General features: G+C 40.9%; 1 protein-coding gene and 1 long non-coding RNA gene across 5 annotated transcripts in view; one reads left to right on the forward strand and one right to left on the reverse strand.

The window, feature by feature from the left end:
• The window catches only part of kiaa1549la (KIAA1549-like a), a 97,579-nt gene that overhangs the window by 24,098 nt on the left and 46,117 nt on the right, over positions 1-27,364 (reverse strand). For 3 of the 4 annotated variants that reach the window (XM_019876873.1, XM_019876871.1, XM_019876872.1), the window contains exons 8-13: positions 19,903-19,962; positions 18,180-18,340; positions 16,665-16,836; positions 11,769-11,929; positions 10,136-10,171; positions 1,346-1,539 (exon numbers count right to left, since the gene is read on the reverse strand). In XM_019876873.1, the coding sequence (XP_019732432.1) occupies positions 1,346-1,539; positions 10,136-10,171; positions 11,769-11,929; positions 16,665-16,836; positions 18,180-18,340; positions 19,903-19,962 (784 nt within the window). The remainder of the gene's footprint in view (positions 1-1,345; positions 1,540-10,135; positions 10,172-11,768; positions 11,930-16,664; positions 16,837-18,179; positions 18,341-19,902; positions 19,963-27,364) is intronic. The other variant, XM_019876874.1, reaches the window with a different exon arrangement.
• On the forward strand, positions 12,474-12,683 carry LOC109519977 (uncharacterized). Its single transcript, XR_002169060.1, has 2 exons — positions 12,474-12,551; positions 12,653-12,683. It is a non-coding gene; the product is annotated as an uncharacterized LOC109519977 (long non-coding RNA).

Consider the following 27,364-nt stretch of genomic DNA (forward strand, 5'->3'; position numbering starts at 1 on the left):
TTTCGAGTGCTTCAGGTATGGTCATCTGGATGTACCTCTCAGGTTTCGGCCTTTTCATCACACCTCTCTGGGCCTCCGTCAATTGACTCACATCTTTCCGAGCCGCCTTGATCTTAGCCTCCAACCGTCTTTTCCATGGTGGGTAATGTGTCTCTTGGCTCCCATGGTTGCTCCTATAGCCAAGCATCTCTAGGATCACTGATGCTGAAGCGTATATCAGCTCATTGGTTTCCGTGATCGTTACAGTAGGGATCGCCCTCAGTGCTGCATTCACACTTTCCATGAGACTTTCAGGTGGTACTTCACATAGTTGTTGTAATCGGTTTCTATATATATATATAAAATAAAATAAACATTTCTTGACTGGTCTTACTTATAAAAAGGAAAAATGCATGAAAACTGCAATTGTTGAGGTTATGGTCACAAATAAAAATCCGCAATAGAGTGAATCCACAGTCACCGAACCGCAAAGTAGCAAAGGAACAATGTTGTGAAGGTGGGAAAGTAAATGTTTTAAAGTGAGGTGTGTTTTAAAATAGGACAATGTAGAAAGGTTTAAATAGCATTCCCTTCGAGTTTTCTGCGTCATTCCATCGGTTATTTCAGATTAGATGAAACACATGCTGCCCTCTTAATCACAGCCCACGTCAATCCTTCCTTTTTATCGACTGTTTGCCCTAATGAGGGTCACAGGTGAGTTGAAGCTCAACCTAACTAAATTAGGGCAACAAGCAGGGTACACCCTGTACTGGTCACCTATCAATTGTTGGGCAAACATTGACAGACATTCACATTCACCTGTATTTATTCATTTAATTGTTCCTCTCTCCAATTTCAATGAGATTCAAATCCTCAATTACATGATCATGAGTGCTTTTGGAATATGGGATGAAGCCGGAGTCTCCAGGCAAGGAGAAATCCACAAAGGGGAGTCCAAGTCAAGGCAAGTGTGTCGCTCACAAACACAGACTGAGCTTCTCCTGCCCACAGTGGAAATGGTAAACTTTGCGGACAACAGACGCAGAAAAAGGCACAGTCACACGCCACCTCAGAAAAGATTCTGATCTGACAACATGTAAATCCAGCTACCGCATGTGCTCTGCTGTCTGGATATCTGCAGACAGCCTCTTGTTAACACTGGACATATGGTTAGATCACAGCAATCTGTCCGATTCATCTCAGCGCACTGGAGGCTTTGTCCAGTCTGAACAAACACTGACGTCTGCTTCCGCTGAAAGGTTTTGGCTTTTGGAATTGCATTCTTCGGTGACAATAGCAGCTGTTCCAGCATAGCACAACAAGCTCAGAAGAGTGAGCGTGTATCAGAGGACAGTTGTTATCTTACCCTCCTTTGTGGATGTCAGCAGACGGTGGCCTCTTGTTGGCAGTCCCATCCTGGTAGACCTTCTTATCCAATGACATTGACAGCGGGGCATCTCGCACAGGCAATCCCAGAACTAAAGTGTCCTTATTTAAAGAGATGGTCTCATCACCAGTTCGACCCATGTGCTTCTTGGCGTAGTCAAAGCCCTGAACAGGCTGACAAAAGAAAGTGAATCGAGAGTCAAACACAACCCTTTAAAACTATGAAAATGGCAATTAATGAGTCATATAAATTTTATCATGGCAAAATATTGTTTTCTTTTTTTCAGGACACAAAGCACACAGAAAGAAAAACAACATGCTGTACGACAACAGCAAAGAACAAACAGTTTTCCATCCTCATTGCAAGTACAAATCACAATCTGGTGAGTGTTATAATGGACAAAGCGTATGATAAAGCACAAGCATACAGTCGATCAATATCCTGTAAGTTAGAGTCTCATGTTCATGCATGTACAGGTGAGGTGGCTACTTTGTGGATAGCCGCATCCTATTCAGCAACTTTTCATCATTCTTCTTTGCAATTCATTTTCATTTGCTCAGTTGATGCGTTCTACGACTTCCTTGAAGAACATCATCTGCCAATTGTAGTTTTGAACTACTAGGAACAAAGTTGATGGATGCAATTTCTTTTTTATCAGCAAGAAAGACGCTTTGCACGTGTCACAAGTGAACACTGGATACACTGATGGAGGTAAAGGAAAAGGTAAAGCAAACTAACATATCACATGTGCTTCTGATTTTCCGGATATTGGGTATCAATTTCATGTGAATTAATCCTGAAAAGAGGAACGTGCACTTCAAGTTTTGTTATCTGTTGCAACTTGCACACATTTACAGACGAAATATGGTGAAATGTGACATTTCAGCATCGTTCCCGAGTGAATTTCTGAGATACAAGAGCAGATAGTGGCGCGCTCTGTCCCTTGAGAACGCACTCTCGCTCAAAAACTCTGTTAGGCATGACGAAAAAACAAGCAGGGAGAAATAGGCTAAATGTCACTGAACAGACCCAAGATTTGTGGTGAAATGGAGCCATTTGGAACAGTGCAGTCTGCTTCACTTGTATGTAAAATCTGTCATCAATAACTGGTTGATGCTCAGGTGGCCTATACGTGAGGACCAGGCCTGGGGACCTGGCTCACAGAACTATCCCAACATGGATCTACTGCATTAAAATAAATAAATAAATAAATAAAACAACTGACTCTTATGTACTAATGAATATGAGGACTGGGTTGTTTGCAGAAGAGCCTCTGAATGGTTTCCTGAAGACCACCGAGGTGCCCTTGGGCAAGGCATCGAGACTCCGATTTGCACGGGGCACAATTCCTGTGTGCAGCTCTCATTAGCATAAATTTTCAATTGCAAAAATGTCAAGAAATCCCAAGGGCTAAGCAGAGCAGGATCCATAGATCGCTGTGATATTTCCTTGTGAAAGCGCATGGATTTTTTTGAGCAAAAACAGCACTGTAGCCTACACTATATACATTAATGGGGAAAGAATTGTTCCTGGCATAGTGGCAGTAAACTGATTGGATGAATGCAGAGCAGGGCTGTAGTCAAGTCCACCATAACCCTTTCATACACCCTGTAACCCGATAACACGATAAGCTGTCCACTGTAGTAACCGCTGTCCCTGAAAGAGTTAATGGAGTCCAAGTCAAGGTCAAGTCACAAAGACCAAGTCCAGATGAGATCAAGACTTAAACCTTAAGACTGAAAAATACAATTTTCACGACCACTAAATTAGAGAAATTTCATTTTGCTCAACTCTCTTCTTAGATGGCATGGAATTATTTGCTTCATTAACCATGTGTGCAGATAAACAACAAAAACAATTTACAAAACAAGGAGATGATTGGGGCAACGGGGAGCGGTGAGAGGCGGCAAGACAAACTAAAAGCTAATGAATGAATATGAATGTGTCGGTGAGGCAGGTTTTGCTGTCCCCGATTCCCTCGAATCAGGTTAGCCAATCAGATGGCTATTTTGATCTTCTGAGAAACTTTATTTCAAGTTTCTTCTGAAGGAGGACATTGTTTTTCAGGAGTAAAAACAGAGTTGGACTGGATTATATTTTGCGAGTCCGATGGCCGAGTCCAAGACAAGTCCGAATCAAATGACAAAAATTCAGAGTCAAGTCTGGGACGGGGGGGTTGAGTTCAGACTGGAGCTCTACAGGCCTGAAAAACCTCAAAGTATAGTGTGAATTCCATGACAGAAACGGGTAATTGAATAGACCTCCTGTTGAAATCTCCCAAATGGCATTGCAGGCATAATAAAATAATGGAAACCACATAATGCTCTCCCAACACAGCACATTGGAAGTCAGGCATGAGGGCATCAAGAGAACAAAAGAGGAGAACTCGCATTTTCCTAAAACCTCTAATGCATGGACACGTTCTTTGAACCGCTACATTTCTCTGCACTCACAGCAGAGCGAACAGAAAAGGACCGTCAGATTATTTTTGTGTTACACAACAAAGCAGACGAATCCCAGATTTTTTTGCCTCTCTTTTCTATTTTGAGCGACTCTAAAATGGGCCGCCTAATGTATTTGATGATGCATACTAAATCCTGAGTGCATGTGAGGTTAGGCAGCGTGGGCATCAGGCTGACAGCATTGTTCATAATTCATCCGTAATACACACCACTGTGGCATAAGCCAGCCTTAAAACACGCGGCTGAGTGTCAGAGAAATTGACACATCCTCATGTAGACACGTGCACACATTGATGAGAGCACTCATAGTGACATGACTAGACGGTTATGGGTTGAGTGTGTGTTTGCACTTGACCAGCTTTAAGTGTTGTATGATGACAGTTTTGTGTGAAAAATACATGGGGAGTGCAAACATTAATTTGCTCCAGGCCTCTTGCTGTTCACAGGTTGCCACGGAGTCGAGCTTTGTGTGTTTATGACGTAAACGAGGAGTGGGCAAAAAAGGGGAGGAGGGAAGTGGGGAGTTAAAAATGTCCATCCATTCAATCCATCCATTTTCTAATCCTCTTCTCCTCACAAAGGTCGCGGGCGTGCTGGAGCCTATCCCAGCTGTCTTTGGGCAATAGGAGGGGTACATCCTGAAGTGGTTGCCAGCCAATCGCAGGGCACGCATAGACAAACAACCATCCACGCTCACACCTAGGTATAATTTCGAGCAGGGGTGCCCATTACGTCGATCGTGATCGACCAGTAGATCAGGGACTGGTCCCAAATCGATCCGAGGGGTGTAGAGGAAAAAAAAAACAAATTGTATCTCTGTGCATGTTAATAATTTTTTTTTGTGTTAATGCACACAGCACCCTAATCATTCTATCAGTCTCACTTTCACAAAAAGTATTTAAAAAGGAAACTAAAATAAAGCCGGTCATCTTTAACCTACGGTGGCGTGTGACTGCGTCACCGGAAGTTGTTAGCGCTCAGCAGTCTGCAATTGCAGCTTGTGCTCAGAGTTGTTGCGCTAATCTTTTATCGTTATCATTATTCTCATTCAGAGTTTGTTTTGTACAATTTACCGAGGGGACGGGCAAAGAATGGGAATCTGGAAGGCCGAGAGAAGCATTTTAAAACGGTACGCGTGAGCAACGATCGTTAACAGGCTGCAAAAGTGTGTCACATGCCTCAGCGTCAGGCTGTTGCTCATCATGGCATGCGTGTGTATGTGCGTGTGTATGTGCGTGTGTATACGCGCGTGCGCGGTAACGGGTCGATCCCGGGAGGTTGGTTGATCGAGAAGTAAGTCTTCGGTCAAAAAAGTTTGGGCACCCCTGATTTAGAGTGTTCCATTCGCCTGCCATGCATATTTTTGGAATGTGGGAGGAAACCGGAGTACCCAGTGAAAACCCGCGCAGGCACGTGGAGAACATGCCAACGCCACACAGTTTACATATAGTTGACACATAGTTTACCAGTTTACATATTTTACTGCTGACAGCATTTCTTTTTCCACTTAAATGACAGTTAATACAGTAAATGTTTGACAAGTGAATGGATTAATTCCATGTCCCACCGTTTCCTATCTAATTCAGAATATACTGGGGGTCCACCAGCATCTCAGAACATAACGTGGTCGACCTTATTGGTTCCACTGTGTTATGATGTAGCGATATCGTAAAAGAAAACATTCAACATGATGGTACGACATGCTTCTGCACTGACCATCAATGAAGCATGGAACACAGGGATATTATTGAGTGACTGATGCGTAAAAGCTGTCATGCATCGCACGGTGTATGGATTCTTAGAATGACATAATGGATGGTCATTACCTTGAAAAAGACATTGTGCTGTGGTAAGTCTGTTTCTTTTTGTCACACTGTGCATCTTTCTAAATTACCTTTGTCTCCTCTGTGTTTGTACACCTCTTGAAGCAAGCAAGAGAAAAAAGATGGGCCAGCATTTCTGAAAGGTTTGATATGAAACGACTGCCATACTGACCATTCAGAGTCAGCACTACTGGATAAAATATTCTCGGCTTCCTTACTTGCACTATCGAAGAGACACTTCTCTTCCAGTCTAATTTTAACTCAGACAGCAGCTTGATGAGTTGCAGCAGATGAGCTATTCCCCGAGCAGCCATATTAATTCAAGTTTAGCACTAGAGGGGCTGATAGCTGAAATTTGCATGCACTAAACACGTGGTCTGATTCTCTTCCCGTGACAAGCTGCTGCATCTAACAACAAAATGCTCATTATAAACAATAACGGTGTCGTCCCGTATTTTATTGATCCTTTGGTAAACCCATGAAAATATGCTCTTTCAAGTGTCTCACAGCTGCCAACTGTATAAGGAGTTAACAACATTTTGAGGAACGTACTCTAACTGCCATTCGGTATCAAAAAATGTTAAAGTGAGCTGTAGAATTTTTGTCAGCACACATATATTGATGTCATTCCGATCACCAGACTGATCTTCAGCTTCAGTTAGTCATGCACTAGTCTCATCATACTGAAACATGGAAATAAGGGTCATTGACGAACGTAAATTAGTAATAAGTATTAATATAAGTGTTAAAGCATGTCCGTCCGGTCAGTCAGGTGATTGAGTGGGATCAGTCCAGGGTGTTTCGTAGCCACTGACCTAAAATATGTTAGATTCTCATACAAGAAGGCCAGAGCCCTCATTTGAACCACCAACCTCAGAACTGTGATGCAGATGCGCTACCCACTTGCAACCATGCTGCAACTTGCTACAGACACACAGAATATATACTTTATATAGTGTGCCCTGCGATTGGCTGGCAACCAGTTCAGGATGTTCCCCGCCTACTGCCCGAAGACAGCTGGGATAGGCTCCAGCACGCCCCTCGACCCTTGTGAGGATAAGAGTACCAGAAGATGTGCGTGTGTGTGCGCGCGCGCACACACACACACACACACACACACACACACACACACACACACACACACACACACACACACACGCACACACCTACCTGCCCCAAATCCAAAGATGTTGGGATCTGGTGCAAATTAAAAACAGCGTGCAATGATTTTTCACCTACCTAGAGTTAAATGAATACATTACAAAGACATGAGATATTTAATGTTTTAAATGATAAATTGCATTGTTTTAATGTTAATACTTACTCATTTAGAACTTCATGGTTACAACGCCTTCCAAAAAAGCTGGGTCAGGGCCATGTCTACCACTGTGTGGCATTACCTTTCCTTTTTGCTACACTCAATAAGTAGTGTGAGGACACTTTATAGGTGGAATTCTTTCCCATCGTTACTTGATGAACGGAACAACTTGAGTTGTTCAACAGTCTAGGGGTTCCATTGTTGTAATTAGCGCTTTTATAATCTGGCACACATTTTGAATTGGAGACACCTCTGGACTGCTGGCAGACCAGTCCAGTACTTGCAATCTTATACTCCTAAACCATGCTGTGGTGATGCGAACAGAATGTGGCTTGGCATTGTCTTGCTGAAATAAGCAGGGTCGTCCATGAAAAAGATGCTGCTTAGCTGGCAGCATATTTACCTTTCAGCATTAATGGTGCCTTCATAGGTGTGCTAGCTACCCATGCCATGAGCGCTAACACACCCATATACCATCGGGTGGCTTTGGAACTTTGAAAAATCTGGATGGTCCTTTTTCGTTTTTGGCCCAGAGGACGTAAGGTCCACGATTTCAAAAAAAAAACAATTTCAAATGTAGACTCCTCAGACCACAGCACACTTTGCACTTTGTGTCAATCTATCTCAGATGAGCTCCGGCCCAGAGAAGCTGGTGGTATTTCTGGATATTATTGATGTATGCCTTTTGTTTTGCATGGTGGAGTTTTAATTTCAATTTGTAGTTGTAGCAATGAACTGTGTTAAGTGAGAACGCTTTTTTGAAGTGTTCCTGAGCCAACGTGGCAATACCCTTTACAATGTAATGAAGCTGTTTTTTTCATGGCGTGTACTTTGAAGCATCAAAGGTCACAGGTATTCAACGTTGGCATTCAACATTGGTTTTTGGCTCTGCATTTCGCGTGCAGAGATTTTGCCAACTTCTCTGAATCTTTTGACGATATTATACACCAAAGTTTTTCACAATAGTCAAAATCAGTGAAATGCACATGTATATGAACAAAGTTGTTGGAACAAGTTTTAATGTTGTTGTTTATTTCTGTTTTTTTTAAGTCAGTTATTTCTGTTTTATTTCTTCCAACATTTTTGTTGATGTGTATATATATTTATTTACACACTCAACAACATTTTTAATTCACATTTGTTTTTGCTGCCGCTTTCACAAGCTGAACTCAAAGATCAATGACTTATTCTATGCACACAAAGGCCTGTTTCTCTGATACAGTCTTAGCAAATTGTTTAAAAGCTGCGAGTGATCACTTCTTCGCCCGAAATAATCCATCCATCTCACAAACGTGACATACCAGAATGCTGATTAGACAGCATGATTATTGGCCACGTACTGCAAACAATGTTTCTTTGTCGCCATCCAATTTAGAACCTGTTAGAAATTTCTTTGCGACAAGAAAAACTGTATGAGACCATTAAAATCATTGGCAAATGTCTTTCCGACCGTTTGCAACTTTGAAGAAACCCTGATGAAAAAACAACATTCGCAACGTGCGCACACACTTGCAAATCTTCGCCGCTCAGTGAGATATATGGGCTTTAGGTACATAAACAGGCCACTCAAAAATCTGCAGTTTTACAGGATTGTGGGGTGGCACAGGGAGAGCCAGTTAGTTTCTAGTGTGACCAGGTGAGGCAAAAAACATACATTTTTCACCAAAGTCATCACCCCGATTCCCCTTTTTATGCCACGATAAAATGCTTTTCGTTGCCTGTTTTAATGGTGAAGGAACCGATGATTTCCCACAGTGAAATTGTTCTCTGAAAAGATTATTACTTGTGCAAATAATCTGAATTTTTAATCAACTGTCGGTGTTTAATTTTAATTTGCCACTAGCTCTTCCTGAACCAAATCCCTGTGTGAAATATTTATCTTATTTGTGCATGCAAGCTCCTGGTTGAAAATGGAGGAACATAAACACCACTGTGCATAGGCGATGAGTGCAGCCTCACAGGAAATGCTACATTGAACTGCAATGTATAGTAAACCACAAAATGAGTCACATTAACATGACAATAGGGGAAACGTTTTACTTTAAACTAATAGTCTTTGGTGCGCTAACTTGAATGAGGTGAACTGTATGAACTTTGAATGTTGCTCCGTGTGTGTGTGTGTGTGTGTGTGTGTGTGTGTGTGTGTGTGTGTGTGTGTGTGTGTGTGTGTGCCAGTTATGTAAACCAACAATTTCTATTATTAGCACAAATATTTATGTTTTGATGCACTTGCCAAAGGTACACGTGATAGTTTATGGCTTCCAATTTGTATATACCCAAATGGAGAACAGGTCCTGTATACTACACTTCATAACAGTTGTGGGAGCCTGGGGGAGAAAAAAAAAAAAAACACACCAAACTATAGTATTCCTTACTCTAATTTGCCAGGCTGGCCTCACCTTTCACTTTGTCATTTGAGTGATGAGGGGAAGAAACATTGACATAATTATGTTAGCAGGCAGCACGCTCACAAGAATAAATAAAGAGATAACTTTTTGACTTTGTAAGCTTGTCTTTTTTTTTTTGTAACCAACTAAAACCGCCATTGCTTTTGGGGCTATTTAATTGATCTGGCATAATTAAATGGCCCTTCGAAGAAAAAGTCTTGAGTCAGGAGCATTAGCTGAAGCCAAGGGAGAATAACATAACTCTTTTGAAAGGAACGGAAGGAGAATAACGACAAGTAGGTGCAAATCAGTCTTGGCTGGTGACACAAATTTGCATTGTTATTTATGGACGTTTAAAACATAGGCATTAAGCTTCCTTTCTGTTGTTCATGTTTATGAACATCGGTAAAAAATGGCTGCCTGCAGTCAGAATTAAACCCATTAAGCGACTTTTACAGATGACGCGTTTAACCCAGCCAGTTGACACTAACCCCATAACTTTAAATCCTAAGGAACAGACAGGCAAATTTAGAGCCCTATTACAGCCACTTTCACATTTCCTCACGGCCACGTCACATCTCTCGCACCTGCTGGTGATATGTTGTGGCCAGTGAAGGGGGGCGCGGGTGGAAATCAGCTATGTCCATGAAAGAGCAGCCACATGCATGATTTCACCCAGCAGCAACAAAAGCAGCCCAACACAGAAATACACTCATCAAATGATCAAAACATTCACTCAGCCAGACAGTTTTCAACTAATCCTGAATCTCAGACAGTACCTGGTGGTGGTAACTGCCCTCTCGCCGATATGAGGTCTGAACAGGAAAGAGTTCAGGGGGAAAAAAAGTCAGGAAGGGATTACAGTAATACAATTTTGGACAGAATGAAAATGCAAGGCTAGGTGAAATCGATGAAGGAAAAACATGAGACGAGTTTTGTGTGTGCGTGTGTGTGTGTGTGTGTGTGTGCGTGCGTGCGTGCGTGCGTGCGTGCGTGCGTGCATGCGTGTGACTGTGTATGTGTGTGTGTTTGCTGCTTGCTGTGTATGTTGCCATCAAAATAAATACTGACTGACGATGTGGATACATCCCTTGCCATTAGTTCAGTATGTTAAAGGAGACAGATGGGCTCCAAACAATTGTTACCAATAATTCATTAGGTCTCCGGAGTGACTTACCACCCACGAAGTGTGAAATTAAACAACCAAGTAAATATTTTGCAAGATATCTATATTTGATCATGGTGTTTTTCTGGCTAATTCACATAACAACCCCAACATTACTTTTCTCCATCCATGACTGGGCAAGGCTGGCTGAAGAGCCGCCGTTTTCAACGAAAGCACTATCATGTCAAAATCAGCGTTGGTTTCTTATCAACGGCACATACTCGAGCGTTTGAACCAAACCCAGAAAATGGAACAAGAGTGTTACAAGTGGATGTGAGGTATGATGTCATTCTTCATCCTTTGTGCATTTCGATCAAAGAATCTCAGATACCTTCAATTATGGCAACAGATTTTTTTTCAATGGTGAAAAACATATTGGACAAAAGTGAAAAACTTAAGACAATTTCGGAATAAGGATTTGGTTAAAAAAATGAATGTAGTGTATGGTTTTAACATGACGCATGTGCATCTGTGGGGAAAAAAAGTTTTTGGCAGACCTGTCTTATTAAATTGTGAAGTGGAGGTGTGGCTACTAATACATTCCTGTTCCTTGATTAATAAAGTATCTAGCCATCTGTTCATCCTTCCATCAGCCCATCCATCCATTTGTGCACGTGTGGCTATCAAAGGAGCTTTGTTAATGTGATGTAAATGTTACACGTTTGTGGAAGTGTCACTATTGTGTCAGGATCACCATAAGTGGTAAATGGCCTAGACAGCCGTGCATTGAACTGCACGTAGAAAACAAACAGTATACCAAAGTCAAACCAGTCATTAAAACCTATATAATCCACACCGCGCATTTGAAATAATGGATTTGTATTTAACCTCGAATGAACATCGTTGAATGCTATAATTTTAAAGGTCCAACACTACCTAAAGGTTCCCTTGCAGTGCAGTGATCCTTGCGCTTCTCCTCTCCGCTCATTAGTCTTTGCAACATGCATGATTAGCACTGACCAAGGGCTATTGGGCAGTGAGAAAAATAAATGAGCCAAGACCCACACAGATGGGATTCAATTTTCCTGTCCTGAAGGGACAACTTAACACAATCACTTCTCGTGTGATGTGTCACACAACCGGGTTATGCAATTTTGATGAATTGTGTACTGGAGCATGTTGTAGCGGTGATGATAAAAGATCATGAACGTGATCAACCACCCCCAGAGAGACTCCATAATTTTTAGAAAAAAAACAGGGAGGGATTTGGAAATCACAGCAGGCATATAAAAATGAGGCAGACTTACCTTGGAGCGGCTTTTGAAGGTCCTGAAGGCACCAGCTTTGAAGATGACCCTGTTCCTCTTACAAAGAATGAAGACCACCATGCCGATGACCACCATCAGCAAGAACAGCGGTGTGAGGATAGCCATGATCCACAAGTTGCTCGGCGGCATCTTCACCACAGCTGCACACAAATTAGAAGCCACGCCATCATTAGCATTTGAAACTGGACCAAGCACCACCAATCTCTTTTTCAAGAGGTGATGAAGAAGAGCTCGGACCCCTCGCATTATGCTTGCTTTATCAAAGTGCAAAGTGAACTACAGTTAAACCTCGGTTTTCGTACATAATCCGTTCCAGAAGACTGTTCGAAAACCGAATTTTTCGAAAACTGAAACCATGTTTCCCATTGGAATCAATGTAAAAGTTTTTAATCCGTTCCAAGTCAAGAAAACAACTTTTTTTAAACCACTTTTTTTTTTTTTTTACAATTTCACACCATAAACTGTACACATGTAATAAGAGAGCAGGTAATATGTAAAATACTGTACGAACAAACTGTAATATGTTTTATTTTCACCAATTTTAACATTAACATAGTAACATAAAAATTGAAGGAACATCTCTCTCTCTATCTGTCATGGGGCGTGCGCCTATCCCAGCTGTCATAGGGCAGTAGGCGGGGCATTTCGGCATCCCGAACTCCTTAGCCAACACAGACACACGCACACCTGACTTATATTTCGCGATCAAATCTTTCTTAAATTCTATAGTTTTGCGCACTATTTTTCTCTTTTCTTCAACAGGTTTACCACTTCCACTTCACACGCACATGACTCATATTTCGCAATCAAATCTTTCTTAAATTCTATAGTTTTGCGCACTATTTTTCTCTTTTCTTCACCAGGTTTACCACTTCCACTTGCTTTCTTTGGTGCCATGATTAGGGGCTGATACACGATGCAAAAATAACAGTCTGATATTACGTAGTTCTCACCAAACACGTCTGCTTTTTAAAAAAAACTCCCCCTTACAGAATCGTCTCACCAAACACGTCTGCTTTTTTAAAAAAAAATCCTTATTGAACAATACAAACTCGTCTGCTCACATTGGACGCTACACGAGGAAGTGTTTCACAAAACATGTCTGCTTTTTTAAAAAAATCGTTATTGAACAATACAAAAACGTCTGCTCACAATGGACGCTACACGAGGAAGCGAAGCCGAGAGGAGTGAAGCGACGCATTTAAGTGCGCTCAGTTAGTTCGAGAACCAAAATTTGTTCGTCATCCGAGGCATAAAAAACTCGAAATTTTTGTTCGAAAACCGACTTGTACGAGAACCGAGACGTTTGAAAACCGAGGTTTGACTGTATCTGTGGCTGCGCATCTACTGTTTGCTCTATGAAATAACCCAATAAGATTTCTGCATTTGGACACAGCCAAGGGGTTCTGAGTTTGAATCTCGGCTCAGATATGACAAGTTTGCCGTGTTTTCTTAGAATGGCTCCAGGTATGTATCACAATCCAAATTCATGCACATCAGATTAATTGGAAAATGTAAATGGCCCAAAGCTTTGTGCGCCTCTAGCCCAGTGTCATAATTTAGATGTGTAAATTAGTCTTTCTATGTTCTTGAAACGAGTATTAGTAGTTCACTTAAAATAGTGCATGAAAAGTAAAGCTGGTCATACTTGGGCAAAGTATAAAACTGCTGTTATGTGCTGTGAGTATGTGTTATGCAGGACATCAAAATGGCTGAATACAGATGCTTTTCAGGACTGTGTGAAGCGAGTGTGAATGAGGTCCATGACATTCCTCCAGAAGAGAAGGGCAGATTGTTGGGAAGGCTCCAGTTGGTTAATTATAGATTCTCGGGAAGTGAGTGGAAGAAAATAGGTGCGAGGGAACATGAAGGGCTCTTCAGATGCTTCAATATGAACAACATTCAGCAGACATGAACAACACAATTTCCCCTAAACACAAACCAAAAGCATTTCGATTTGAATAACTGCCGAGATTGACTCTGTTAAAATGCAAATGAGCCAAACAAGACAGTTAGCTGGTAAAATTTTCAGATGAGAAGTGCCTCAAAAGTGGATACTAACAAACACTTTAGAACGTTCCTTCCAAAAAATAATAATACAGTAATAACAATACATACAGCACATGTTGCACACTGCATTACTCTTCTTGTTGTTTATAATGAGACAGCATAGAAAAAAAATCCATTCATTTGTCTACTTTCAATTTAATAACGACACAGTTGAAGTCGGTATTGTGAACTTTTAACATCACCTTAAAAATGTTTATTATAAAATATTTTGCCTCTACTCCCACTTTGAAGGATACAGAATTTTGTTGGTTTTAGCTGCTATGTGTTTGTCTTCCATGAAATAGTTTCATTGCAGTAACCGAGAAAATCTAAAAAAAAAAGAAGTCATTCTGTAAATGGTGAAACAACATAGTCACTCCAAACAAAAACAAAAAGATCTCCCTGTGCTTTATCATCTGACTAGAACATTGTGTTTTATCATGCTTCGCAGAATCTCCACTAATACAGTAAATATTTGTTCCGCTATCAGGCTCATTTGCTTTTAAAACAGCTTTCAGATTCAATTAGGGGTGTGCTGCTTCAACCTAACACTCTGTACATTGAAGACAGAATGTGGTTTGTCCTTGATCTTTTCTGAGTTATGCTTATCAAAGCCAAGACTAAAGGACAGATGATGCACTGAGATCCCCCCCACCACCCTCCATCTGTTTGTGTTCATATCATATTTATGTACAGTATGCTCCAAACACAGCATCTATCTGCTGTGTTTTCGACTCCGCGTCCCGTAAACCGTCACTCCTGTCAGGTTTAAGTCATGAGTCATTGGAGTGCATCTACATTTGGGCAGAACTTATGGATTTCTGCAGAGCTGCAGTGTTTGACTTCATCTCAAAGGATGGAGGGAGCGGGTGCTTTAATTGTCTTGTCACATTGTGTGATAGACAATATAGTTCTTATTGAAGTTATGGATGGCGACCCCCCCTGAGGCACCATACCTATAATTTCATTTAATTACGTACAGTAACTTGTCGGAACAATACAGAAAGAGTTACTTGCATTTACAGAATGCCACCATGTCTTGCATGACGCTGACCTGATTGACATGGGCACTGTGTTGGATACAATGCTTAATTGTGGAAGAGGTTTCGATGCAAGACTTGCTCACGACACTATAATACATTGGACTGGAATGTAATTGGAGAAAAAAAGAAAGGTATAGCACTAGACACAAAAATACCAAATAAATCTGTTCACACCAAGCTGCAAGCCGTGATGCACTTGTTTGGGAAGTTGGTTCATCTGGCCTAATGAGGGCGTTTTCTTTGACCTGTGCCAGCGCATTTGTTGGCCTAGTCGACTCAAGCTGCTGGGGCCACGTTTAAGCAGGGCCAGCCCAGACTATAAGCAGACTAAGCAGCTGCTTAGGGTCCCCTGGCAACTAAAGGGCCCCAGGCAGCGCGTGGCAGTGTGGCCGCTCGGGCCAGTTTGGATCGCCGTCTCAAACTGTTACCATCCTGTTGACTTGCTAATTAGTCTAAACATAAAAATGGCCATATTTTTTTTAATTGACGTACTATCACGACAGTCACACGGTGACTACTGACCCAACTAAATTTACCACAGCACTGATTGGACAAGCAATGTAATGTGATCATCTGTAGCTAGTGATGGCCAAGCGGCCGTGTCATAACTAATTGACATGTTGAGTCGCGTGTGTCTTAACCTCCATGGCAGAGGCTCCGTCGAACCCCTGAGACCGATTCACCAAACCCCGAGGGTTAGATCGAACCCAGGTTAAGAACCACTGTACCGGTTATTCTGACTACACAATACAGTGTGACACTGAAATACATATTGTATATTACTTAGTTTTTCTTATTTGACTTTAAAGCAAATTATTATTTGTGAGTTTTGATGCTTGATTACAAACGTAAAATTAAAAAAAAAATAAAGAAATGCAAATCGTAACTCGACTATCTTCTGCAGTGCAGCAAAATCTGACGAAGATGTGAAATCTGTGTGAAAGCACAGTGTACTGTGACTAAATAAATAGTGCACCAAAAAGATGGGCCCCTTGGCATTATTTTGCTGAGGGCCCCCAAATTAGATGAGCTGTCCTGCCTTGAAGTATTGGCACAGAGAGTGAAACATGATTTTGTTGAATTTGTGCAGGCAGATAGATGATGTACTTTCTTGCGGACATTTGAGGTGGATGTCATTGTATTTCATTTATAATTCTTACAACAGCATGCGCCAAATCCTCTGACTCATTGCAGAAATATATTCATTGATTATTATCCATCCATGCATCCATTTTCTGATCCACTTATCCTTAAGAGGGTCGCGAGGTATGTTGGAGCCTATCCAAGCTGTCTTCGTGAAATAGGCGGGTTACACCCTGAATTGGTTGCCAGCCAATCACAGGGCACACGTAGAGGAACAACCATCCGCATTCACACTCACTCCTGGGCACAATTTAGAGTGTTTCATTAAACTGCCATGCATGTTTTTGGAATGTGGGAGGAAAACCGGAGTACCCGGAGAAAACCCACGCAGGCACGGGGAGAACATGCAAATTCCGCAAAGGAGGGCCGGAACCGGCACCGAACCCTGCACCTCTGCACTGTGAGGCCGATGTGTCTATGTGTGCCTTATGATTGGCTGGCAACCAGTTCAGGGTATACCCCGCCTGCTGCCCAAAGCCAGCTGGGATAAGCTCCAGCACACCTGCAGCCCTAGTGAGGATAAGTGGATCAGAAAATGGATGGATGGATGGACGGATGACTTGACTTAACTGGGTTGGAATACATTTTTCAAGTAACCCTGCTAAACCCGTTCACAAGAATGACTGAAATCAGAGCTTACGTTCAGCTGGCACTTGCACAAAGAAACCCAGAGTCAGCGCCATGGTCTGGGAGTCCAGACTGCTTAGCGTCTTGGCCGCTGTGGTTCCAGTGATGGGCGCGCCATTCATTTGTGCATAATACGTCATCTCCGCCGGGTTCTTTGGACCAGGCAGCCGACGCATGCTTACCATCTGAGAAAGGACAACAAAGGGAAAATCTGATTTAAAGGCATTATTTGGTGTCTACATTGTATATTCAGTCCAAATTGATAAAATCCACATCTTTACTTTAATTACAGTGAGCAAACCATTCTTCAGAATGGGTTTTCTTTCTTACCGTACTTGGATTTGCTACAAGATAAGAATACTTTGATGAAGACTGAACTCAAGTTCTTCGTTGGAAGATGCCATTTATTTTCATTAGAATACAGTATGGCCTGTATGTACACAACTGGATTCGAGCAAGGCTGGCAATTCAATTTTTGTCATAAAAGGAAGGGCCCTGTATCATTTGCTGCATGCCCATTTGCTGTAAGCATTTTCCCCTCCTTTATCTCCGGAGCTATAAAATCTGTCATCTGTGACTTCCCATAAAAGCTTGAGGCTGTGTCAAGTATAACACCCAGGAGAGGACAATTCTTATCTTAATTTGCACAATGTGGAGCTAGCTGACAAAAAAGTAATTTACACCTTTGAGGACCTTCATTCAGCTTTGAATGAGTAGGGTCGTTCTGGCTGGCTGCTGGTTCACAATGTGGCTGTGAAACAAATGTCAAGCAACATATTTGGTCTCTACCTGGGATCCAAACGTACCAAAATGTAAAATGTACTGATTTGTACTGGCATATTTTAATGAAAACAACACAACATTGACACAATGAAATTATTGAAACAAATATGGATCAAAATGTCCGTGTGGGTGTATTTTTTTCCCCCTTGGAGCTGAATAGAGTATCTATCTTTCTATGTTGTGAAAGCGCTATATAAATCAGGATGTATTGTATTGTATTCTATCTATCGAGTATCTTTTTTCTCTAAAAATTTGGGAACGGCTCGGAGACTTTAACCAGTAAGAGTCTCTAATTCCGAATCAGAATCATCTTTATTGGCCACGTATGTAGAACACACAAGGAATTTGTCTCCGGTAGTACAGGTTACACTAGTATCATCAATAACAAGCAACGACAATAAACAAGGACATGACAAATAAGTATGGAAAGATAATTCCTAATGTAAGGGTACAGTTGTGCGGTAGTACCACCCAATGACAGCTGTGAGACAATGTGCAAAGTATCAAGCAGAGCTAAAGTGCTCAGTGGTAGAATACAATACTATAACAGTTGTGCAGTCGGTGCAGATAGTCATTGCACCATGTCATTCCATTTAAATGATCATCTATTCATGTAAGTCTTACAAAAGTAAATTATAAATGTGATGCAAATATTGCAGTTAACTTGAATAGGCCTGCCCATCTTTGCAATGAAAATATAGGCAATGCCACTCCCCCCCAATTATAATAAAATCCTGACACCCACCTGTACAGTGTAGCCCCCCACGGTTGTCGCACGTTTGGATCGCAATGTTTGAGATCCCTGCCGACCGGCCACATGGAAAAGCTCAGCCAGCCGCTGCTCCATTAGGCTAGCAAAGCTCTGGTAGTTTGCTTCCAGAGAAGACCTGTCCACATCCTGGATCACTGAGTGCAGAAGCACAAGGTTACAGTGTGGGTTTAGTGGATATAGGCCACTCAAGGGGCTCAGATGGAAGAGAAAGGTGCCCAGATAAGTGATGAAAATGATAATATAAACCAAGTGACGGGCACAGAAGAAAGGTAACGGTGAGGAGGAGAAATGAAAATGCAGATATGGACACAGAATATTTCTGTCGCAGCTGAATTGATCAAAATGTCCCCATCTATTTCACACACACACACACACACACACACACACACACACACACACACACACACACACACACACACAGGGACAAGCACGCATCAGTGGATAATCCCCAATTTACTGGGGATGCCTCAATCTTGCTCCTGAGTGCCTCTTTCTACAACAGCCAACAAGAGTTCGGTCTGTGTACAGACAGAAACACACTTTGGCATCATTCACACTGGGCCCTGATGTGATGTGAAGCGATTGGTCCCTCTGCCCAACCTCTGAATTAAACATCAATAGACTTTTCCGCAAAAAAAAAAAAAACAGCACCTAAAGACACGCTGCACACTGTAAAGTATGAGCCAGCACGCAAGAATGCCCTTGGGTGAGTTGGGTAGGGTGGTTAGTACAAATCACTTTTTTTACTCTGTCCCATTTGGTTATGCTGAGTAGGTTTGCATTGGTTTATTTATTTATTTATTTCCACATTGCGTGTTAAGATGGCATGAACTCGAGAGGTTGTGCTCGGCCCACGCTCAAGCGAGCTGACATCTCACATATAGCATCTACCGAGGCTGACTCCACCTTCAGCACTCAAAGCCTTAGACAGGAACTAGCTATTGGAGCGACCTTAGGATTGAATTGTGGATGAAATTAAATGCAATTAAACCAACATTTGACTAATACGACCATCATCATAACCTTCTTGTGTCAACACAACGTTAAACGCTCTGGTTTGGAAAAAATATATGGACTCAATTGAGAAATATTGCATCATTATCCCTCACGATATATTATTGTTTGTTACATTAGCAAAAATCAACATTATTCCATTTTTGAAAATTGAACATTTCTGCACATGTTAAATCATAACTGGACATGTATGGAAAAGTATGGGAGTTGGGGCAATTACTGAAAAAATAAACTCAGGAACAAACCCACAGATGAAAAAAAAAGATAAAACAAAACAAAGGGTGATGATGGTGGATGGAGTGGAGCTAATTGCAGGCACATTGAGGGGTGTTGAATTTGTTCTTTATTGTCTGCAGGGATCACCTCTGGATACACATTGTCAATGGCCGACAGCTGTAATAAGTGACATTGAAATGTGAGGTTTTTTTTTTTGTTTTGTTTTGTTTTTTTTCCCCAGATTTGAATGTTCATGACAATATTATGCTTGACTCTCCTAATTCAAGCAGGCAGCAGAATTTTCACGGGAATGGACATGTTAGCTTTATGTGAGTTAGAAAAGAATCTGACACAAGTGAACCGAACTTTCCAACACACAAAGTCAATACAATAAAAGAGGGAGGGAGTAAAACAGAGATGAAAGGTGCGGAGGTGACATATATGGTTGTTTTACAGCGCAGTTTACCTGTTATAACCCAATAGATCCTGGTTGCAGTGGACGTGTTGAGATTGTGGTATTCAAGAGCTGAAGGGAAAGGAAAAGCAGATCATTAAAGAGGGTTTGGGGTCATCATCAAATAACACTTGAAATTGTATCGTGTGGAATTCAGGCCAGAGACTTAAACTACATTCATTTGCAATCTTCGTATCTTTATCCGAATATTCCAGGAGGTTTTAAAACTGGGCTGACCAAGTGCAGCTTTTAATCAGCTAAAGTAATTTCAAGTCGATTGTGATTTGAAAACCAAATATATAAATTCAGAATATTTGCCTGTTCCTTTTACTTTTGTGTTGCTGCAGTTTCCCAATACGCATTTGAAGTCGAACAAAGTTCACCCTCAGGAAAATTAGTCTCCTCTGATCAATCGCACACACCCTCATCACAAATGAAAAGTAATATAATGCCTTATGATGTCGCCTTCAAGTTGAAGAGGAGCGAATCCGAAGATTATTGACCCTTTTTTTGTTGTGCATATTCTGTTGTGTAACTTGCAATATTTTGTATTAAAATATATTTCTTCTAAAAATATTTCTGTATTAAAATGTGCTGTTTTGTTTTTGTCTGACACCCTGAACAGTCAGCCAGTCTTATGCCGGCCGGGCACACCATGAACAAACATCATTGACATTCACGCCTGAGGAAAATTTTGACTTCACCTTACCGAACATGCATACTTTTGGAATGTGGGAGGACATTGTGGCAGAAAAGTCATGCATGCACAGGGAGAACATGTAAAGGCCATAAAGTGCTTAAAATGTATTACTTTTACAAAATGGAACTAAAATTAGAAACTAAGCTGTTAAAATGTAAGACTTTACAAACAATGCATGCATTTGGAGGTTAATTTGGAGTGAAGTTAGATACCGGACAGTCAAGCAACGTTGGCCTCGAAACGTGTCTTTGTTTGTCTCAGCTTTCACACAATACTAACCGTATATGGCCAAAAGATTCAAGTTTACATGAAATTGACTCGATTCTTTTTCGGAATCCACTGAAGCTTTGTGAATCCGGCAGTATGTTTGTGGCTTGTTGCAACATATCAGCAAAACCGAAAATGGACACATTCACCAAGCACAAAGGACATAACGAGCAAAGTCTGTGATTTCAGTCCGTCACTTTCCCCTTTCATCTATTTCCATCAATTCATATTTTGAATCTGAATGAAATACTATAGCATGACCATAAAAGGACTATTCATGTTCAAATACCGTCCAGTGTAGCTGGAGGGAAGAGCAGCCGAAAATATCTCCACGGAGATTTGAAACACTCATTGCCAGTGATGGAAAATGCTTGATTTCAGTTGTTGATACTGAGAGTGGCCGAAAGAGTCATTATGGGGTAAGTCCGAATAGCTTTGAATAGTTTTAACTTTATTTAAACACATATCAAGTGTAGCTGTTGGATTAAAAGAAAAAATATATATGGTTGATCAAGAAAAATTGCATCCAAATGTGTTTTGGTTACACTGATTGTGTTAAAGCAAGCTTAGAAGAGCTCGCAGGACCTATCTGTCCGAGATGCCATGACAGCTAATGCCCGCAAGTATACTTGCTCCTGGTTGGTCTGCAGGAAGCGGAGCGTTGACGTCGCATCGTAGAAAGCCATCTTGGCCTTGCCGTCTCTCCAATTCAACGTGGGCATTGTCTTGGTCAGAGTCTGATGAATCGGAGTTAGTCTCATCATTCTGTCAATACTGACTGAAGGGCTGTCAATCCCTCGCTGAAGGATGCCCGTTTTGCTTACTTCTTCTGAGATAAACAGACTCGCACGAATACACTTCTCTCACTTTTTGTCCACAGCGTCATAAGAAAGCAACTCAAGTAGGAACAAATATTTTAAAAGGACAGAAAGTTTTAAAATAGTAAATACAGAACAATATACAGTAGGTAATCCCCAAATTAAGACACTAAATACACCAAATGCGTGTAAATACTTTATAAATGAAAACACGAATTGGCTACTACGGGGCTTGCACGGGGAATTAAAAAGCATTCAGTCATTATGAGGATTTTGTGAAAATTAAGGCTTTAAAAGGCATTAAATTGCATGAAACATGATACCCAGAGGCATTAAAAAAAGTGAATGCAATTGATGGAGTAATATTGGTGAAGCGCAACTTTGTGTCAGACGAGGCTGGCGCGTAGCGTATCAGCCGCCGCACAGAAGGCAGAAGCCTCTCTGTGATGCGACTCAGGTTGCATCTTTCACGTTTAAATAAATAAGTGAAGCAGTTCAGACAGTGGACGGATGGATATAAATCAATAAATAAATAAATATCAAGTCTGGATGCCACGCTCGTGGCCTTCTAACTGGCCAGGTGGATCCCGAGGCATCTCGCTGTCGAGTGCACTGGATGAGGAAGTGGGCGGCGCTGACGAGCTTGCTCACTACCTCTCTAGCTGAGGGAGTGTTTTTTAAGGGGTGAGGAAACGGCTAATTCAGCTCACCTATTGAGGAAAAAATAAATAAGACAAGGCATCCATAAGCCAGCAACGTTTGAAACACTGTTACATTAAGTCCATGTTCATGTGTGGGAATCTAAATGTTGACTGAATTAAGGAAATGTTTCATGAGCAGAGTCTGGATCTGAGGACCTCTCTGTCTCAAATATATATCCCTGTTGTATATCAAGGACAGCAACAACTCATTCGCAACTGTTGGTTTCAAAGGAAAGGCCAGTCAACAACATGACTTGACATCCATGCGAACATGGTGCCTTGCATTACAATGAATGAGGGGGAATGCGAGACTGGAAACAAAGATGGGAAAACCAAATACTTATCAAACTTAACAATATTGCTCCGTTTCCTCATCAAAACCACAAAGATCTGTCAATATGATTCTCCATTTTTTTTGTAGCTGAAATAAATCTCATCATTTTACAAAGTCTTGGTTTCCCTGGACAAGACAGCATTTCCAATTATTTCAATGGGAAACATTACGTTGGTTCGCAAATGACACGATTTACAAATGGAGTCATGAAATGGATGAAATTTGAGAACTGAAGATGACCTGTAATGTACAGCTCTCTTTCATTGAAAACTGAGCCTCATCTTTCTTTCTTTGCAGAATCAAAACATTTGCAAATCGATAAAGGTGTACCGCTGAACAGTCCTCACCACTCAGTCCTGGCTGCTCCGTACAGTACGGCTAAATCAACAATAAGAGAAGAATCTGAATAAAAGAGGAAGACCAAAACGTTCAACGGAAAGTTAGTTATGTCTCGTCAATATGTGAAGTGACTCAGCCCACAAATAAAAAAAGTAATACTCCCTCATGTTTATCACTAAATTACATGCCTTTCTAATGTTCTTGTTCTTATTCACTGTAGCAGGTATTTTTAAATGATTTAATTATAGAAGCGGCGGGTCAAACATAAACTAGGTCATGAAATCGTTCACTGCCCTGCAGTGGAGTCAGTGCCTCTCAGCAGGCAGTGTTGTAGAAGGCACCCTCCATATGCAGCAAAAGGCTGTCTGAGCCCAGCAGCACAACGAGAAAAAGAACGAGTAGAACAACAACTGTTATGTAATAATTATATTGTTTGCATAATTACAGCAAACTTGCCCGGGTCCAGTTCTTTGCTACGAAACATGCAGAAGTTGCTCCATCTCTCTGTCAACAAAAACTACATTATAGTAGGTTGATTAAAAAAAAAACACCAACAAAAAAAACACCAACCATAGACCACACTGTCCCATATTTTAATTCAAAAACTTTCAGTGCACTGCCAATAGTTAAATATTCCTTTGTGTCATTGTCCATTGTGTCATTCCTCTGTCTGGTGATGCGTTGAAGGTTAAAACTAGGTCGAGAGCAGTGGTTCTTAACCTTTTAGAGGTACCGAACCCAACCAGTTAATATGCACATTCACTGAACCCTTCATGAGTGAAAAATAAATACAGGATATATATATATATATATATACGGTGTTTGGGACATGACTGCGCCTCTCTGGGCATTCCAGCAGACAAAGATACCACTCCCCCATTACATTTGATCTCACCTCTTGCACAAAGTTGGATAAGTAAAGGCGCACCTGTGACCTTGAAAAGGATCATCCAGTGTATCCGAACCTCGATTGAGCCAAGGAACCCATTTGGAAAAACACACGGCACTCAACCAAACAAAAATGTATGAAAATAGATAGAATGATGATCTCATTTTAATTTACTCACAAATTTGAATTAGAAAAGAAAGCTAATATATTGTACTCACAGATAACCATGTCTTATTCTTTTGTAACAATGGCACCGCTTGAATATTGTGCCTTATAGCCATCTACCAAAAAGAGATTTTGATTGTTTTGCCTTTCAATATACATCGCCGGCATAGCTAAAGGGCACTAATGTTCCCCAAAATGCTTTCTGTGAATGATGAGAATTTAATCACCAACACATGCGTCAATTGTCCTGCAGTGCAGAGAAGATGGTAATAGTTCCATCAAGTGAATGAGCACTGAGCACTTCAATCCAAACTTTTTTTTCCTTTTCTACAAGAAACTATGAATTATTTAGTGTTACTGCCTAGAGTTATCTAATTAATGAGCGAGATGTCCTCGAGCAGGGGTTTCAATTAATGTGGCTGGAGGGCCGTTCAAGGTAGCCAAAAATGATGAGATTTTCCTTTTGCACTACTGTGTGTGACCGCTCATTATATTTCTCAGAATCACATCTCTGCCCTGTGACATTTTCTCACCAGCAAAATGCGCAGTGAAGGAAAAACAAATTAGGACAGCGTTTTAAAGGGCATTTTAGTTTGGGTAATTAATTAAATTTTAAGTAGCTAATGATAACACAATTCAATATTTCCAGCACTACAATTTGCACCATCACAATAACAGTTAGGGTCATTAAAGAAATATAAATGTTGCTGGAAGAGGGAAATGTCGGAAGAGGGGATTTAGTATGAAATTGTTGAAAACTCAATACAAGGGTGCAGTGAGATACCAGTGACTACAGGTTTTTCGAGATGCGAGCCATCGTTTGGCCGATTTTCTTTGACTGGCGAGCAAAAACTTTTGATATTTGAGTGCCGCATGCTGGGAGTGAACTCAACTCAACTCAAATCACAACAAGTCGCAGTTTGGCAGATAGTTAACAATTCTTCAAAAAGGAGCTCTGGGCTTTTTATTAGCACATACAAACTTTTATGTCAAAGTAAACATAAAACAAAAAGAAATACACATGTTGCATTTAGTACAACCACATAGCTTCGCCTTATCAAGGGTGTCAAAGTCACTTTGTCACAAGCCACATCGTAGTGAGGTTTGTCTTCGGAGGGCCGCTATAACTGTAAAATCAAATAAATGTACGATCTCCTACATACACATAACAAATGGATTAATATCTACTTTTGAAATCAGATGCCAGTAAAAACTGTATGTTCAAATATTATTACATTTATTATAAAAGGGTGATTGTTAACAGAAAATTCTTGCAATATATCAACATTTTTTAAAGTGAAGATAATTTGCAATTTTTTGTATGACAGCAAAAAACATGAAGTCGATGCAATAATTTTCCTTTGTGGGCCACATAGTGATGTGGTGGCAGATCTGGCCCTTGGGGCCTGGAGTTTGATGCCTGTGTCTTAGATATTTAATTTAGCTTAATGGTAACACGCAACGCAAAAAGACTTTAGTTAGTTAATGATAGCATCGGTGTCGCAGTGTTACAACCCTTTTACTGTAAGTGTTGGCTACTAGAATCCATCAGCGCAGCTACACATGTAGGCAGACAATATAATAACATTCACAGGCATGACTTCTTTATTCTCTCTGAGAAATACGAATATAACTGCATTGCACACTAAATCCATATCTGTATTGTACTGCATCGGGTGACCAAGGCTGGCACACCAGAAGGAACAGCACAAGGTCTATTGTATGAAAGCAAAACAGATGGCAAGAACTGTTTAACGAAATATTTTCATATGATTCAACGACATCATTATTGTATGTTTTTATTAAGTAAAATATTGTCGAGCGCTAAATTACTTATTCAAAAACACTGTAAAAAATGTTGTTTCATTTTGCTGGGAGGCTTGGAAAGGATTACTGGCATTTCAAATGGGCTTTGAGCATTCACTTGTATCGCACTTTTTCACCGACAAAACACTCAAAGGGTTTTATGCAGACTCCTCGTTCACCAACTGATGATACAGCATGAAGAACAATTGGGGGTTCAGTATCTTGCTCAAGGACTTTTGAGCCAAGTGTTGGGGATCGAACCCACAACCTCTGGGTTAGAGACGACCATTTTACCACAGAGCCATGACATTGTTACTGTATGCATTTATTGAGCATGTTTTTGTAGAGTAGTCGTCCACTTATAAAACGTATCCAGATGATCTTATTTCGTGCAACCACTTGACGAAATGACTGAGTAAATTTATTCCACCCTTTTATTTTTTCAGTGTTGCTAACTTACCTATTTTAATTTTCAGATGAATCACTTGAAATAATTTGTTTCCTTCACCTTGAGAAGTGACTTTTCATAAAGTTAAAAACTTCAGGTTGCACTAAATGAATTATTTACATCAGCCAAAGCTAAACCATTTGGTATGCCTAATTACTAGGGATGTAACGATAACATGATACTGTGAAATAAAATCATCATATACACAATAATAAAAGCAGCACAACTCCATCAAAAAACATTTTGCTTGAGCCAAACACAGCAATTTGACCTACACAGAACATTGTTCCTATGCGCCAAACAACAGTAACTGCTGACATCAGCTTACTCACAATGCTTAGTTTCTGTTTGCCATGTTTAAGGCCATTCACGCAAAAGGAAAAATCCAAGTTATCGGTCATCATCAGTCTAATGTCCATTCAGACCATAATATGCTGCTTATACTTGCTTGAATAGCAACCATCAATGCAGAATAGTGATGTCAGAGATTTTCATTCGGACAGTTAACCAAGGCTCGACGCAGGAACAGATCAACTTTCACTTCCGGCAGGAGGTGCAGTTCTGCATGAAGCCACTCAGTGTGCGCTTCCCACTGTCACCCAACCTCTGCAGCCTCTGCCGGCCTTTTTATTGATTGTATATGCAAATTACAAGTAATACATCAGAAAAACACTCCCATCTTCATTTACATACCACATCCCTGGACTGCCCCATTGGCTCGCACCAAGTGGACCCCCAAAGAGCATTCCCTTGGTACCAGCACCAACATCCATAAACTAACAGAAACGTAGACATTTTAACGAGCGGTATTTCCATGAACTGATAGGTCTGTAACCTGGCTCGTGACCCTTTCTCATGATGGAGCGTATGAGTACTCCTACAGAGTACTCCCTTCCGTCCAAAGTTAAATCTTCCTTTCCAAGTTGTCAGTTAACAGACGCCGGTGTGTCTACTAATAAGAGTTAAATCTTTCTTTCTGAGATGTGGTCGGATACCATGCGATCGTG

Source organism: Hippocampus comes, unplaced genomic scaffold (assembly GCF_001891065.2).
Source record: "Hippocampus comes isolate QL1 unplaced genomic scaffold, H_comes_QL1_v1.1 scaffold110, whole genome shotgun sequence".
Taxonomy (NCBI): Eukaryota; Metazoa; Chordata; class Actinopteri; order Syngnathiformes; family Syngnathidae; genus Hippocampus; species Hippocampus comes.